This window comes from Salminus brasiliensis, chromosome 4 (assembly GCF_030463535.1).
Source record: "Salminus brasiliensis chromosome 4, fSalBra1.hap2, whole genome shotgun sequence".
NCBI classification, from domain to species: domain Eukaryota; kingdom Metazoa; phylum Chordata; class Actinopteri; order Characiformes; family Bryconidae; genus Salminus; species Salminus brasiliensis.
In genome coordinates this window covers 35,776,614-35,788,567 of record NC_132881.1, presented here as the reverse complement: position 1 = coordinate 35,788,567, position 11,954 = coordinate 35,776,614, and the positions used below count along the sequence as shown (strand labels likewise).

The 11,954-nt window shown below is 37.7% G+C and overlaps 3 protein-coding genes across 3 annotated transcripts in view; 2 read left to right on the top strand and 1 right to left on the bottom strand.

Moving 5' to 3' along the window:
* The window catches only part of rhoua (ras homolog family member Ua), a 220,889-nt gene that overhangs the window by 58,831 nt on the left and 150,104 nt on the right, over positions 1 to 11,954 (bottom strand). The window lies entirely within an intron of this gene.
* LOC140554171 (snaclec coagulation factor IX/factor X-binding protein subunit B3-like) lies at positions 1,432 to 4,566 on the top strand. Its single transcript, XM_072677012.1, has 8 exons — positions 1,432 to 1,613; positions 1,832 to 1,897; positions 2,066 to 2,233; positions 2,596 to 2,640; positions 2,757 to 2,848; positions 3,694 to 3,819; positions 4,177 to 4,276; positions 4,368 to 4,566. The coding sequence occupies exons 2-8, from the start codon at positions 1,840 to 1,842 to the stop codon at positions 4,436 to 4,438; spliced, it is 660 nt and encodes a 219-aa protein (XP_072533113.1). The 5' UTR covers positions 1,432 to 1,613; positions 1,832 to 1,839; the 3' UTR covers positions 4,439 to 4,566.
* On the top strand, positions 8,119 to 11,067 carry LOC140554170 (snaclec coagulation factor IX/factor X-binding protein subunit B3-like). Its single transcript, XM_072677011.1, has 8 exons — positions 8,119 to 8,164; positions 8,383 to 8,448; positions 8,617 to 8,784; positions 9,141 to 9,185; positions 9,301 to 9,392; positions 10,065 to 10,190; positions 10,807 to 10,906; positions 10,997 to 11,067. Exons 2-8 carry the CDS (start codon positions 8,391 to 8,393, stop codon positions 11,065 to 11,067), a joined length of 660 nt encoding a protein of 219 aa, XP_072533112.1. The 5' UTR covers positions 8,119 to 8,164; positions 8,383 to 8,390.

Sequence of the window (11,954 nt, the reverse complement as noted above, 5' to 3'; positions counted from 1 at the left end):
GTTTACCAGTGAAAACGTATAAGAAGTTATTCTGCAATCCAGACAGCAGATATTATTATGACACTTCATGCAGTATTATCAGTAACTTCATGAACAGCTTTTAGATTACAACCCTCATAAAAAGCATGTAACAGTTATATATGTCATAATTTTCCTGAAAACATGATACACAGTTTGATGTAAGCATTAATCATGCAGGGTTTTTCCACAGGTGAGAGTTAAAGTTAAATTCCACATCTATTTCCTTCTTCCCAAAACAATCCACATAGATAAAGAGCATTAAAATCATACACTGAACATAATAATGATAAGGAGCAATGCTGCAATTCACCCACATTCAAGCATGACCTGGTGATGATTATCTGGAGTAATTTCTGTGAGGAAAAACATAAATGATTTTAGCTTTTAAAAGTGGTATATTTATACTGCAAAATACTAATTACCTAATGAAATATACAATGTACATATAGATTTACTTCTTAGAGTGCATGAAAAAACACAGGAGAAAGAGAAATAAATCTAAGTGAAAAGATTTTATTCCAGGTCATCACAGGGCATTTCTTTTGGTCCATTTATAATGAAATATTGAAACAATATCAGGAACAACTGCCAGATTTCAATTATTTTAATGGTCCAGTTTAATGTACAGAGATTAACTGTAACAAAGATGTGAGCTGTAATAAAAATAAAAGACATTTGCAGGAATTAGAGATGAACTTTACCATAGTCTGACCTAGATGATACAAATGCATTGTTGAGTGTCTCTTTATCTGCTAGTCTAAAGAAAAACTTGGAAGGATATGAAAATAGTGAAATGAATGTCAAATTAGAATTTAAAGTTAAAGTCAATACCAAGACTGCAAACACTAGGAGAAAGCATTACGTTATGTCAAAAAATATAATTAAATATATTAATAACATCATCTAGATTTAGTTTGGTGCCAATTAAGATCATCTTACTTTTGGTTTAGCAAATAAATAAAAAAACAAATATTACTAGTCATCCATGACTTTATTTTAGAGATACAGCTGGATAGAGCATGTGGGTGTACAGTCGGAGCAAGGCTGACATGAACATTAAGTTGAGTTGAAAGATTTGTCCATACTGTGTTATATGATCAGAGGGTAGCATGTACATGGTAAAGAGCAGTGGGCCTATAACTGAGCCCTGCAGCACTCTCTTTGTAACACAGTAGGAAATATATGTATCTGAATAGATACATACTGCTGTCTGTCAAAGAGAAGGAAGCTTTATTTTGCACCATGCTCTCCCCTACATTATTAAGATGCGTGGAATCATTAAGTCAGTATCACGACTGGGGTCAATGACAGAATTACATATCTTTAGACTATTATAAATTTCACAATCATCCACACGTTTTAGCTCCACATCTGCATGTGACAGTGTGCAGATGACTTTTTAGCAAAGAGTCTTTCTGCTTTTGTTATCTAATCTCATTTTTACACTTGACTGTTTCCTGGTGCAGAGAGTACAGTCAATGGGACAGGGCTGTATATAAGGAACACTGTGAAAGCAGCTCATCATCAGATCACACTTAACCTGCCAGAGAGATTCAACCTCACGACTACCAGCTGACCTCTACCAGCAACAGGTACGTAGTTTTTCTCTCTTTCTCATTGACACTGAAATGCATTTTCCTAATTCTTCCTAGTGCGGTGTAGAAAAGAGCATTTACCTTATTGTTTATTGATATTTCCTTCACAAACATTTATTATTGAAGAAGTAGTAGAAGGACTAAAGCTGTTTGATCCTGGATCATTTCTGGTATGACATCATTGTATTCCTCCTTCCTATTCACCATTACTGCAGCTGTCATCATGAAAGTTTGGATTGTGCCTGTGTTGCTGTGCGCTGCCTTCACACTGCAGATCACAGGTAACAGATTTACCATTTACCAAATATTCTAGATGTAGAACAGAACATAGCACACATCATCAGCCTCCTGGACACGTGTGTTTTCTGTTTTAACTGAGGAGAAATACAGAACTAATGCACTTCAGTTTGCACAGCTACTGAATTAACAAATGCTTGTTGTTTTTCCAGAGGGGGCAGCTGTGATTTCCCCAAAGGAGGCCGCTGAGATTTCTCCAGAAAACGTTGTTGAGATTTCTCCAGGGGAGGTCATTGAGAGTTCTCCAGAGGAGGCTGCTGAGATTAATGCAGAGGAGGCTGATGTGACTGAGCATGAGCAGAACCTGAATGAACCTTTAGGTCAGTTTATTTCATATAAGTTTAGGATACCTGAATATACATATATATGGATTTTACTCACTACAGTTCACTTGTAGGTTTATCTGATTATAATTCTATATTGCAGCTTAATGTAAACACACAAAAACAGTGCAAAACTGTAGCTGACCTGACTGTAATATTTTTAGTGGCAATTCCAAAAGCTGAAAATTGAGAGTTAGATCTCTCTTATGAGAGTTAAAAACAACCAAACAAACAAAAAAGCTCAAATAAACTTGGAAAAATAAAAGCTAATGTAATGTTAGAAATAGGGTGACATTTCAATAATCTACATTACATATTTATATAATAGCACATTCATTTAAGCTCATATCTCTTCACAGGTTTGGATGTAAAGCAGGCTAGTGAACCACGTGACTCTGTTTCAGGTAATTTCAGTTTTATTAGAATTAATCATTTTTGTGTTTAATTATTGTGTAAATTTACTCATGAAAAACCAAAGTACTTTGCATGAAACCGAGTTGTTTTGTCTTTTGGTGATAAGGACGAGCAGTGATCTGTCCACCTGGCTGGTTTGGACATAGATCACGCTGTTATCTTCTTGTGAAGACGACAAATTCATGGCTTAATGCCGAGGTAAATATTCGCCTACATCTTTTAAATTTCATAACCAGAATCATAAAAGAAGGATAACTGAAAACGAGTCTCGTTATATGGTGGAATTTACTGTCTGGAAGTGGAAACCCGTTCCAATCATGGAAGTTCATGTTCATTCTTCTAAACATTGTGCTGGTCTTATTCAGGGATTATAATTTGTCCTAGACTGCAGTTTCCTTTTAATGGAGACTTTCTGTCCTCATCTCTCTGCAGCCCAGGACTAGACCTAATCCTTGTCCAGGAAGCTGAGTGAATTCATTACAATCATACAGTCCATTTATAAAAAAAACACTCCCCGTTTTGAAACCTGCTTGGTTGAGTTTTTAAAAGATTGTCTGTTCAACCACCAGCAGTTTATCTCACTCAGTCAGGCTGAAGTGGTCAGGAATGTTGTTCCTGTATCAGGGATACTGGAGTGGAAGAAATGTGGAAAATAAGTAAATGTTGTACTGAGTCAGAAAGCAAATGGAGGATTCCAGCTTTTTTCAAAGCTCTGAAATCCATTGGCTGAATTCTGGTTTTGGAGACATTATTGAATTTGTTTTTTTAGCTTCCAGTTTGTAGTAATATTTGATAACCACAATAGAGGGGATATATGTTGAGGTTTTTTTTTACATGACAAGAAGCAGGGAAATATGCACTGAAAAATAAAATAAATAAAGGTGACTATGATGGAAATCATGAAAATCCTTATTATGACTTGACTTTTGTGTGTTTGCATAACAGCTAGATATCATTTCTATATCGTCATGTTTTAAGGTCTAATATCTGATTGTATTCGATGTTTCTTCCTCTTGTGTCTTTTGTGTCCTCCTTCTTTCCAGGCCTACTGTGTAAATAACCAGGCTAGTCTGGCATCTGTGCAAAATCCTGATGAACATCACTTCCTCCAGAGTTTGCTTACGGTGTCTGGCACCTCAGTCGCTTGGATTGGTGCCTACAACTTCCTGGTAATGTCATTATATAATTGTCACAGTAATACCAACTTACTCTCCTTCTTACATCACATATTTGAATCTACAACATGTGTCCAAATGTTTAAATGAACTCACTGCTGACTCAGATGTGCAGATGCACCCACATAGTTTATCTAGTTCTTGTACAGCCAATAGAATAGGACTCTCTGGAGCAGATAAATATGAACCCATTGTCATCATACCTAACGCCAGGCGTGGGCTAGAGGGACGTGGGAATGATGGTGCTCCAAAATCTAGTAAAAAGCCTTTCTTGGACAGTTACTCCAACAATAGCAGAATGAAATATATTTTTAATACTCTTTAATAACTGTATGAATTGTGTCTCTTCAGAACACATGGAAGTGGATAGACAGGGCTGGGTTCTACTACACTAACTGGCAGTCCCAAAGCAGTGTGTCCAGCGCCCCCTGTGCCTACATGAGATCCACGGGTAAATTTTTATCTTCCAGTGTAATATCCATTTCAATTCCTGTCCACTTTCACATGTTTTCTGAACTCTCTTTGGTCTCAATCTGTTTCAGGTGGCTGGTCAAACACAAATTGTGCAACTGCATATGCCTTTTTCTGTTCTATGAAACCTTCCACCTGCTGATGTGAGGGTCAGATTTGGAAGCTTCCATCAGAAATGTCATTTTAACCACTAACAAATAATATGTATAAATTCATATTATATAAATGCATTATTGTCTTGCATGTTTTCCTGAGAACATTTGGTTGACTGTTGGGTTTTCTTGTAAAATAAATAAAATGTTCTTGTGTATAAAACTGTGGTGACATTCATTGTAAGATGATCATATATACATTTTTCAAAGAGCAAACATTTGGGCAAATGAATGTGGAGTGATGGGATAGTGTCATGGCGAGTCAGGCCAAACACAGAGGGATGAACACTCGCAGAGATGGGTCCAATGCAAGTACTTTAATAACAAAAAGAAAACATACAAGGGGCAAACCAAAGAAAACAAAGCAGCAGCTAACGGGGATAAATGGGAAACAGCCGCAGAACCAAAAATTGGTAGATCGACCAAATCTGGCAACGCAGCGCGGAAGAGGGTCGCCCAGCTGGAGCGAGCGAAAGCGTCTCGCTAAATCCGTGGATGACCGGGTGGTCTTCTCGAGAAAGAGCCGACGCTGGCCTAAACACACCGTGATCCGTGTCCGGAACCTCTCGTGCTACCTCAAAGTTCCGAACTAGCAATTCTCGACTAGAAGCTTAGCGTCAAAGCTCCTTAAGTACCCCCAGTCTCAGGTGAAACACATTAACTACACAAGAGAAGATGAACATGGCAAACTGGAAACACACGTGAACAAAAACGAACTGAACCAAACACATAAACATGAATCAAGACACTGAACCGACACAATGAACCAAACACACATGAACGCAAATGAACGAGAACCGAGTCACTGAATCAAAACAAGTTCAGAAACACAACAAAAAGCCCTTAAGTGAGCCTGCGGGCGGCGGCTCGGAATCGCCCTGGGGGAGGGCGCGATTAATAAGACCATAAGCTTTTTCAGTAACTGTGAAACCTGTCAGTTATTTTAGAAACTGGAGGTTGTAACTTAGTGTTTATTACTGAGAACTGTAATGCATGAATTGCTGCTATAGGACTGTGAGCCATGTGTTTTTGTTAAGTGTCAGTGTGCCATATGTCAGTATTATTCCTTAATGGCTGTCAGTATTAGAAATTACATTCCCTTCACTTTAACCAATTAACTACTGAAGATTCTGCAGCTAATCCTGTGAGCAATACAATTGCTGAGAAACTGTCATGCCGGGTCAGGCGTGGCAGGGAAACAAGAAACGCTTGCAGGGATGGACGATGCAAGACCTCAGCAGTGCAGCAACCAATGGGACAGAACTTTTAAACAACATTAGCTTGGCAGAGGAACCAGGACTGGGCTAAATAAACCAGGGACTTGGAGGAAATAGAGCTTGAAACAGGGGGAAAACCAAAGCCACTGAGCAGCGCTCAGGACAAGGCAGGGAGGGATACTAACCAGGGGAGCTTCAGACTAGCAGAGGAGTATAACCCAGACAGGGTCCTGGAAACGTAAACTGGAGTTAAGAGGAACTGGGAAGCGTAAACGAGGAAGCCAACACAGGTTACAGGAGGAACACATGGAGCAGGGTTACCGAGGACAAGGCAAGACATGTAAGACACTATACAGCTCCCCCTTGAACAGCCCATGGCCCACACTGCCACAGAGGCTGAAACAGAGTTCATTCACAGCACAGAGCAGACTGGAGCAAGGGCATAGAAAGCCACAGTCACAGGTGTTGTACATTTAATAAACGAGGAGACTTCCGGAATCCCGGCTCCTTATTTGGGCACGTAGGCGGAGTCCTGGGATTGCCCTGGGGAAGAGCGTGGTAACGAGGTCCTGACAGAAACACTCACACTCCCTTCTGCATGCTTTAGAAAACACTACATAGAGCTCTCCTCCATGGGTTCTTTTTGTTGGTTTATTATTATTTGGTAATGTGGGGTCATCAGCAGCACCTCTCAATGCTCTCATGCATGTGGGCAGCCAGTTTAGGGTCTTGGACATTCTTTTGAATAACAGCGCGTGAACCGTGGTTTCCTCTGCTCCCCCTTTCATGTGTCTGTCTGTCTGCAGTTCGTTACAGTCCTTTCTATGAGAGGAAATTCTCTTGTATCTCTTGTTTGATCAATACTTATGTTCCCGTAATGAAGTCTGGTGCGTGCCTTGCTGGTACTAATGTCCTCAAATGTATTCATTAAAAGGTACGTTTACTTTACAACAAAATAAAACACTCCTATCTAAGTCTGTCTGTATGTTTTCTTCCTCATTCAGGAGTTTCTTATATTTGTACATTAATTTGTTTACGTGCTTTTATTTCTTCACACTGCTGAAAAGAAATGTCTAACCCAAACCCCAGTTTTAGTCTTTCTAATCCTTAATGTCTGCATAGGTTTACCAGTGAAAATGTTTAAGAAGTTATTCTGCAATCCAGACAGCAGATATTATTATGACACTTCATGCAGTATTATCAGTAACTTCATGAACAGCTTTTAGATTACAACCATCATAAAAAGCATGTAACAGTTATATATGTCATAATTTTCCTGAAAACATGATGATACACAGTTTGATGTAAGCATTAATCATGCAGGGTTTTTCCACAGGTGAGAGTTAAAGTTAAATTCCACACCTATTTCCTTCTTCCCAAAACAATCCACATAGATAAAGAGCATTAAAATCATTCACTGAACATAATAATGATAAGGAGCAATGCTGCACCTTTGCCATTCACCCACATTAAAGCATGACCTGGTGATGATTATCTGTATATATCTGTACAGATGATTGCTGTATATTGTGTAATTATTATGTGACCAATTACCTAATGAAATATACAATGTACAAACACGTGCAAACACTAGGAGAAAACATTATGTTATGTCAATTATATAAATAATATGATTAAATGTTAGGCTGATATTAATAACAACATCCAGTTTTAAAAGCTTTGGTGCCAATTGAGAACATCTTGCTTTTGGTTTAGCAAATAAATAATAAAAAACTAATATTAGTAGTTTTTAGTAGTAGTATATTACTAGTCATCCATGACTTTACTTTATTGATACAGCTGGATAGAGCAGGTGGGTATGCAGTCGGAGTAAGGCTGACATGAACATAGAATTAAGTATTGTTTGCACTGCTGTGAAAATATTGTCCATACTGTATGATATGATTAGAGTGTACATGGTAAAGAGCAGGTAAAGAGCAGTGGATCTATAAGAGCAGTGGGTCTATAAAGGAGCTCTGCAGCACTCTCTTTGTAACAGACACAGTAGGAAATACATGTATCTGAATAGATACATACTGCTGTCTGTCAAAGAGAAGGGAGCTTTGTTTTGCACCATGCTCTCCCCTACATTATTAAGATGTGTGGAATCATAAAGTCAGTATCATGATTGGGGTCAGTGACAGAATTACATATCTTTAGACTATTATAAATATCACAATCATCCACACGTTTTAGCTCCACATCTGCATGTGACAGTTAGTGCAGAATACTGGACCTTTGCAGATGTATGTTAATTATTTATCTCAATAAACAATATTGTACAAGCAATGTGCAATAAACACATTTTAGCAAAGAGTCTTTCTGCTTTTGTTATCTAATCTCATTTTTACACTTGACTGTTTCCTGGTGCAGAGAGTACAGTCAATGGGACAGGGCTGTATATAAGGAACACTGTGAAAGCAGCTCATCATCAGATTACACTTAACCTGCCAGAGAGATTCAACCTCACGACTACCAGCTGACCTCTACCAGCAACAGGTATGTAGTTTTTCTCTCTTTCTCATTGACACTGAAATGCATTTTCCTAATTCTAACTAGTGCGGTGTAGAAAAGAGCATTTACCTTATTGTTTATTGATATTTCCTTCACAAACATTTATTATTGAAGAAGTAGTAGTAGGACTAAAGCTGTTTGATCCTGGATCATTTCTGGTATGACATCATTGTATTCCTCCTTCCTATTCACCATTACTGCAGCTGTCATCATGAAAGTTTGGATTGTGCCTGTGTTGCTGTGCGCTGCCTTCACACTGCAGATCACAGGTAACAGATTTACCATTTACCAAATATTCTAGATGTAGAACAGAACATAGCACACATCATCAGCCTCCTGGACACGTGTGTTTTCTGTTTTAACTGAGGAGAAATACAGAACTAATGCACTTCAGTTTGCACAGCTACTGAATTAACAAATGCTTGTTGTTTTTCCAGAGGGGGCAGCTGTGATTTCCCCAAAGGAGGCCGCTGAGATTTCTCCAGAAAACGTTGTTGAGATTTCTCCAGGGGAGGTCATTGAGAGTTCTCCAGAGGAGGCTGCTGAGATTAATGCAGAGGAGGCTGATGTGACTGAGCATGAGCAGAACCTGAATGAACCTTTAGGTCAGTTTATTTCATATAAGTTTAGGATACCTGAATATACATATATATGGATTTTACTCACTAAAGTTCACTTGTAGGTTTATCTGATTATAATTCTATATTGCAGCTTAATGTAAACACACAAAAACAGTGCAAAACTGTAGCTGACCTGACTAATATTTTTAGTGGCAATTCCAAAAGCTGAAAATTGAGAGTTAGATCTCTCTTATGAGAGTTAAAAACAACCAAACAAAAAAGCTCAAATAAACTTGGAAAAATAAAAGCTAATGTAATGTTAGAAATAGGGTGACATTTCAATAATCTACATTACATATTTATATAATAGCACATTCATTTAAGCTCATATCTCTTCACAGGTTTGGATGTAAAGCAGGCTAGTGAACCACGTGACTCTGTTTCAGGTAATTTCAGTTTTATTAGAATTATTTTTTTTTGTGTTTAATTATTGTGTAAATTTACTCATGAACACCAAAGTACTTTGCATGAAACAGAGTTGTTTTGTCTTTTGGTGATAAGGGCGGGCAGTGATCTGTCCACCTGGCTGGTTTGGACATAGATCACGCTGTTTTCTTCTTGTGAAGACAACAAATTCATGGCTTAATGCCGAGGTAAATATTCACCTACATCATTTCCATTTTATAACCAGAATCATAAAAGAAGGATAACTGAAAACGAGTCTCGTTATATGGTGGAATTTACTGTCTGGAAGTGGAAACCCGTTCCAATCATGGAAGTTCATGTTCATTCTTCTAAACATTGTGCTGGTCTTATTCAGGGATTGTAATTTGTCCTAGACTGCAGTTTCCTTTTAATGGAGAATGGATCTGTCCTCATCTCTCTGCAGCCCAGGACTAGACCTAATCCTTGTCCAGGAAGCTGAGTCAATTAATTACAAACATACAGTCCATAAAAATTTTTTATAAATAATTTATATAAAAAATAAGCTGCAAACGGTGGATTCCAGCTTTTTTCAAAGCTCTGAAATCCAGTGGCTGAATTCTGGTTTTGGAGACATTATTGAATTTGTCTGTAGTAATATTTGATAAGCACAATAGAGGAGAGTATATGTTGAGGTTTCTTTACATGAAGAGAGGCAGGGAAATATGCACTGAAAAGGTGACTTTTAGATGGAAATCATGAAAATCCTTATTATGACTTGACTTTTGTGTGTTTGCATAACAGCTAGATATCATTTCTATATCGTCATGTTTTAAGGTCTAATATCTGATTGTATTCAATGTTTCTTCCTCTTGTGTCTTTTGTGTCCTCCCTCTTTCCAGGCCTACTGTGTAAATAACCAGGCTAGTCTGGCATCTGTGCAAAATCCTGATGAACATCACTTCCTCCAGAGTTTGCTTACGGTGTCTGGCACCTCAGTCGCTTGGATTGGTGCCTACAACTTCCTGGTAATGTCATTATATAATGTCAAAATACCAACTCATACACCTTCTTACATCACATATTTAAACATACACTATGTGTCCAAATGTTTGGACACCCCTTCTAATGAATGCATTCAGAAACTTTTTTACGTTGAACCCATTGCATGTCCATAGGCACACACATAACTTGTTTAGTTCCTGTAGAGATGTACTGTCAAATAAACATGAACCTATTGTCGCCATGCCTAAAGCCTAAATCTAGTAAAAGGCCTTCCTTGGACGGAGTCAGTTACTCCAACAATAGCAGGATGAACTCCTTTTTAATATCCTTGATTTCAGAAAAAAACAAGGAATGAGCAGGTGTCCCAACACTTTTGTTCATATAGTGTATAAAAAAGGCTTGCCACACTATACTCTAGTTTACACTGACATATGTAGAAATGAACAATAATGTCTGTATAGCCTTAAAATAGCTTACTATTTAAGCAAGTACACATAATTTAACCTTATATTTATGAAGCAATGCATCCAGTGAGTCATATTCTTCAAACAAAAAAGTAATATAATGCCACACAGTCAAATTACAGATGAATTATTTCCATGAAGTCCCTTAATAACTGTATGAATTGTGTCTCTTCAGAACACATGGAAGTGGATAGACAGGGCTGGGTTCTACTACTCTAACTGGCAGTCCCAAAGCAGTGTGTCCAGCCTTCCCTGTGCCTACATGAGATCCACGGGTAAATGTTATCTTCCAGTGTAATATCTATTTCAATTCCTCTCTACCTTCACATGTTTTCTGAACTGTCTTTGGTCTCAATCTGTTTCAGGTGGCTGGTCAAACACAAATTGTGCAACTGCATATGCCTTTGTCTGTTCTATGAAACCTTCCACATGCTGATGTGAAGGCCAGATTTGGACGTGTCTATCTGGAATTTCATTTTACCACTAACTACAAAAACTGTAATTATGTGATTTTTTCTGTTTAGTCATTTTTAAATTATTATTAAATAATCTATAATATATGAACTACATATTGTAATGTTATTAATGTTCTTAATACATAAGATTTATTACATAAGTAAATACATAAGGTTAATACATAGATTAATTGGTGTTTTGAGAACACTAAGTTGACTGTTGTATTTGTGTTTTCTTGTAAAAAATAAACATTGTTCTTATGTATAAAACTGTGGTGACATTCATTGTAAGGTGGCCATAAACAGCAGGTGAAATAAGTATTTACCACATCACGTAAATATATTTCTAAAGATGCTATTGACATGAAATCACCAGATGTCGGTAATAACCCATTCAATCCACGTGCAAAGAAATCACTCCGGAGATGTCCATAAATTAAGCTATGTGTAAAAATGAGACATTTCACAGAGAAACTAAAATTACTTACTAAAGTTGATTTAATACTTTGTACAAAAGACCTTTGTTGGTGATGACAGCTTCAAGACACCTCTTGTATGGAGAAACTAGGTGCATGTGTTGCTCAGGTGTGATATAGGCCCATTCTCTCAAATCCTGAAGGCTCTGTGGGCTCCTTCTATGAACTCTGAACTTTCTCTGAGTTCCTTCCATAGATTTTCTTTCGGATTCAGGTCAGGTGATTGGCTGGGCCATTTCAGCAGCTTTATTTTCTTAATCTGAAACCAATTGAGAGTTCCCTTGGCTGTGTGTTTTTGGATCATTGTCTTGCTGAAATGTCCAACCTTGTTTCATCTTTATCATACTGGTAGATGGCAGCAGATTTTTATCAAGAATGTCTCTGTACATTTG

Bases quoted from the DNA above. Each gene is read 5' to 3' on its own strand.
- LOC140554171 (XM_072677012.1), top strand. From the start codon at position 1,840: ATGAAAGTTTGGATTGTGCCTGTGTTGCTGTGCGCTGCCTTCACACTG. The intron at 2,234-2,595 runs GTCAGTTTATTT...ATCTCTTCACAG, and splicing joins GAACCTGAATGAACCTTTAG to GTTTGGATGTAAAGCAGGCT. The intron at 4,277-4,367 runs GTAAATTTTTAT...AATCTGTTTCAG, and splicing joins TGCCTACATGAGATCCACGG to GTGGCTGGTCAAACACAAAT.
- LOC140554170 (XM_072677011.1), top strand. From the start codon at position 8,391: ATGAAAGTTTGGATTGTGCCTGTGTTGCTGTGCGCTGCCTTCACACTG. The intron at 8,785-9,140 runs GTCAGTTTATTT...ATCTCTTCACAG, and splicing joins GAACCTGAATGAACCTTTAG to GTTTGGATGTAAAGCAGGCT. The intron at 10,907-10,996 runs GTAAATGTTATC...AATCTGTTTCAG, and splicing joins TGCCTACATGAGATCCACGG to GTGGCTGGTCAAACACAAAT.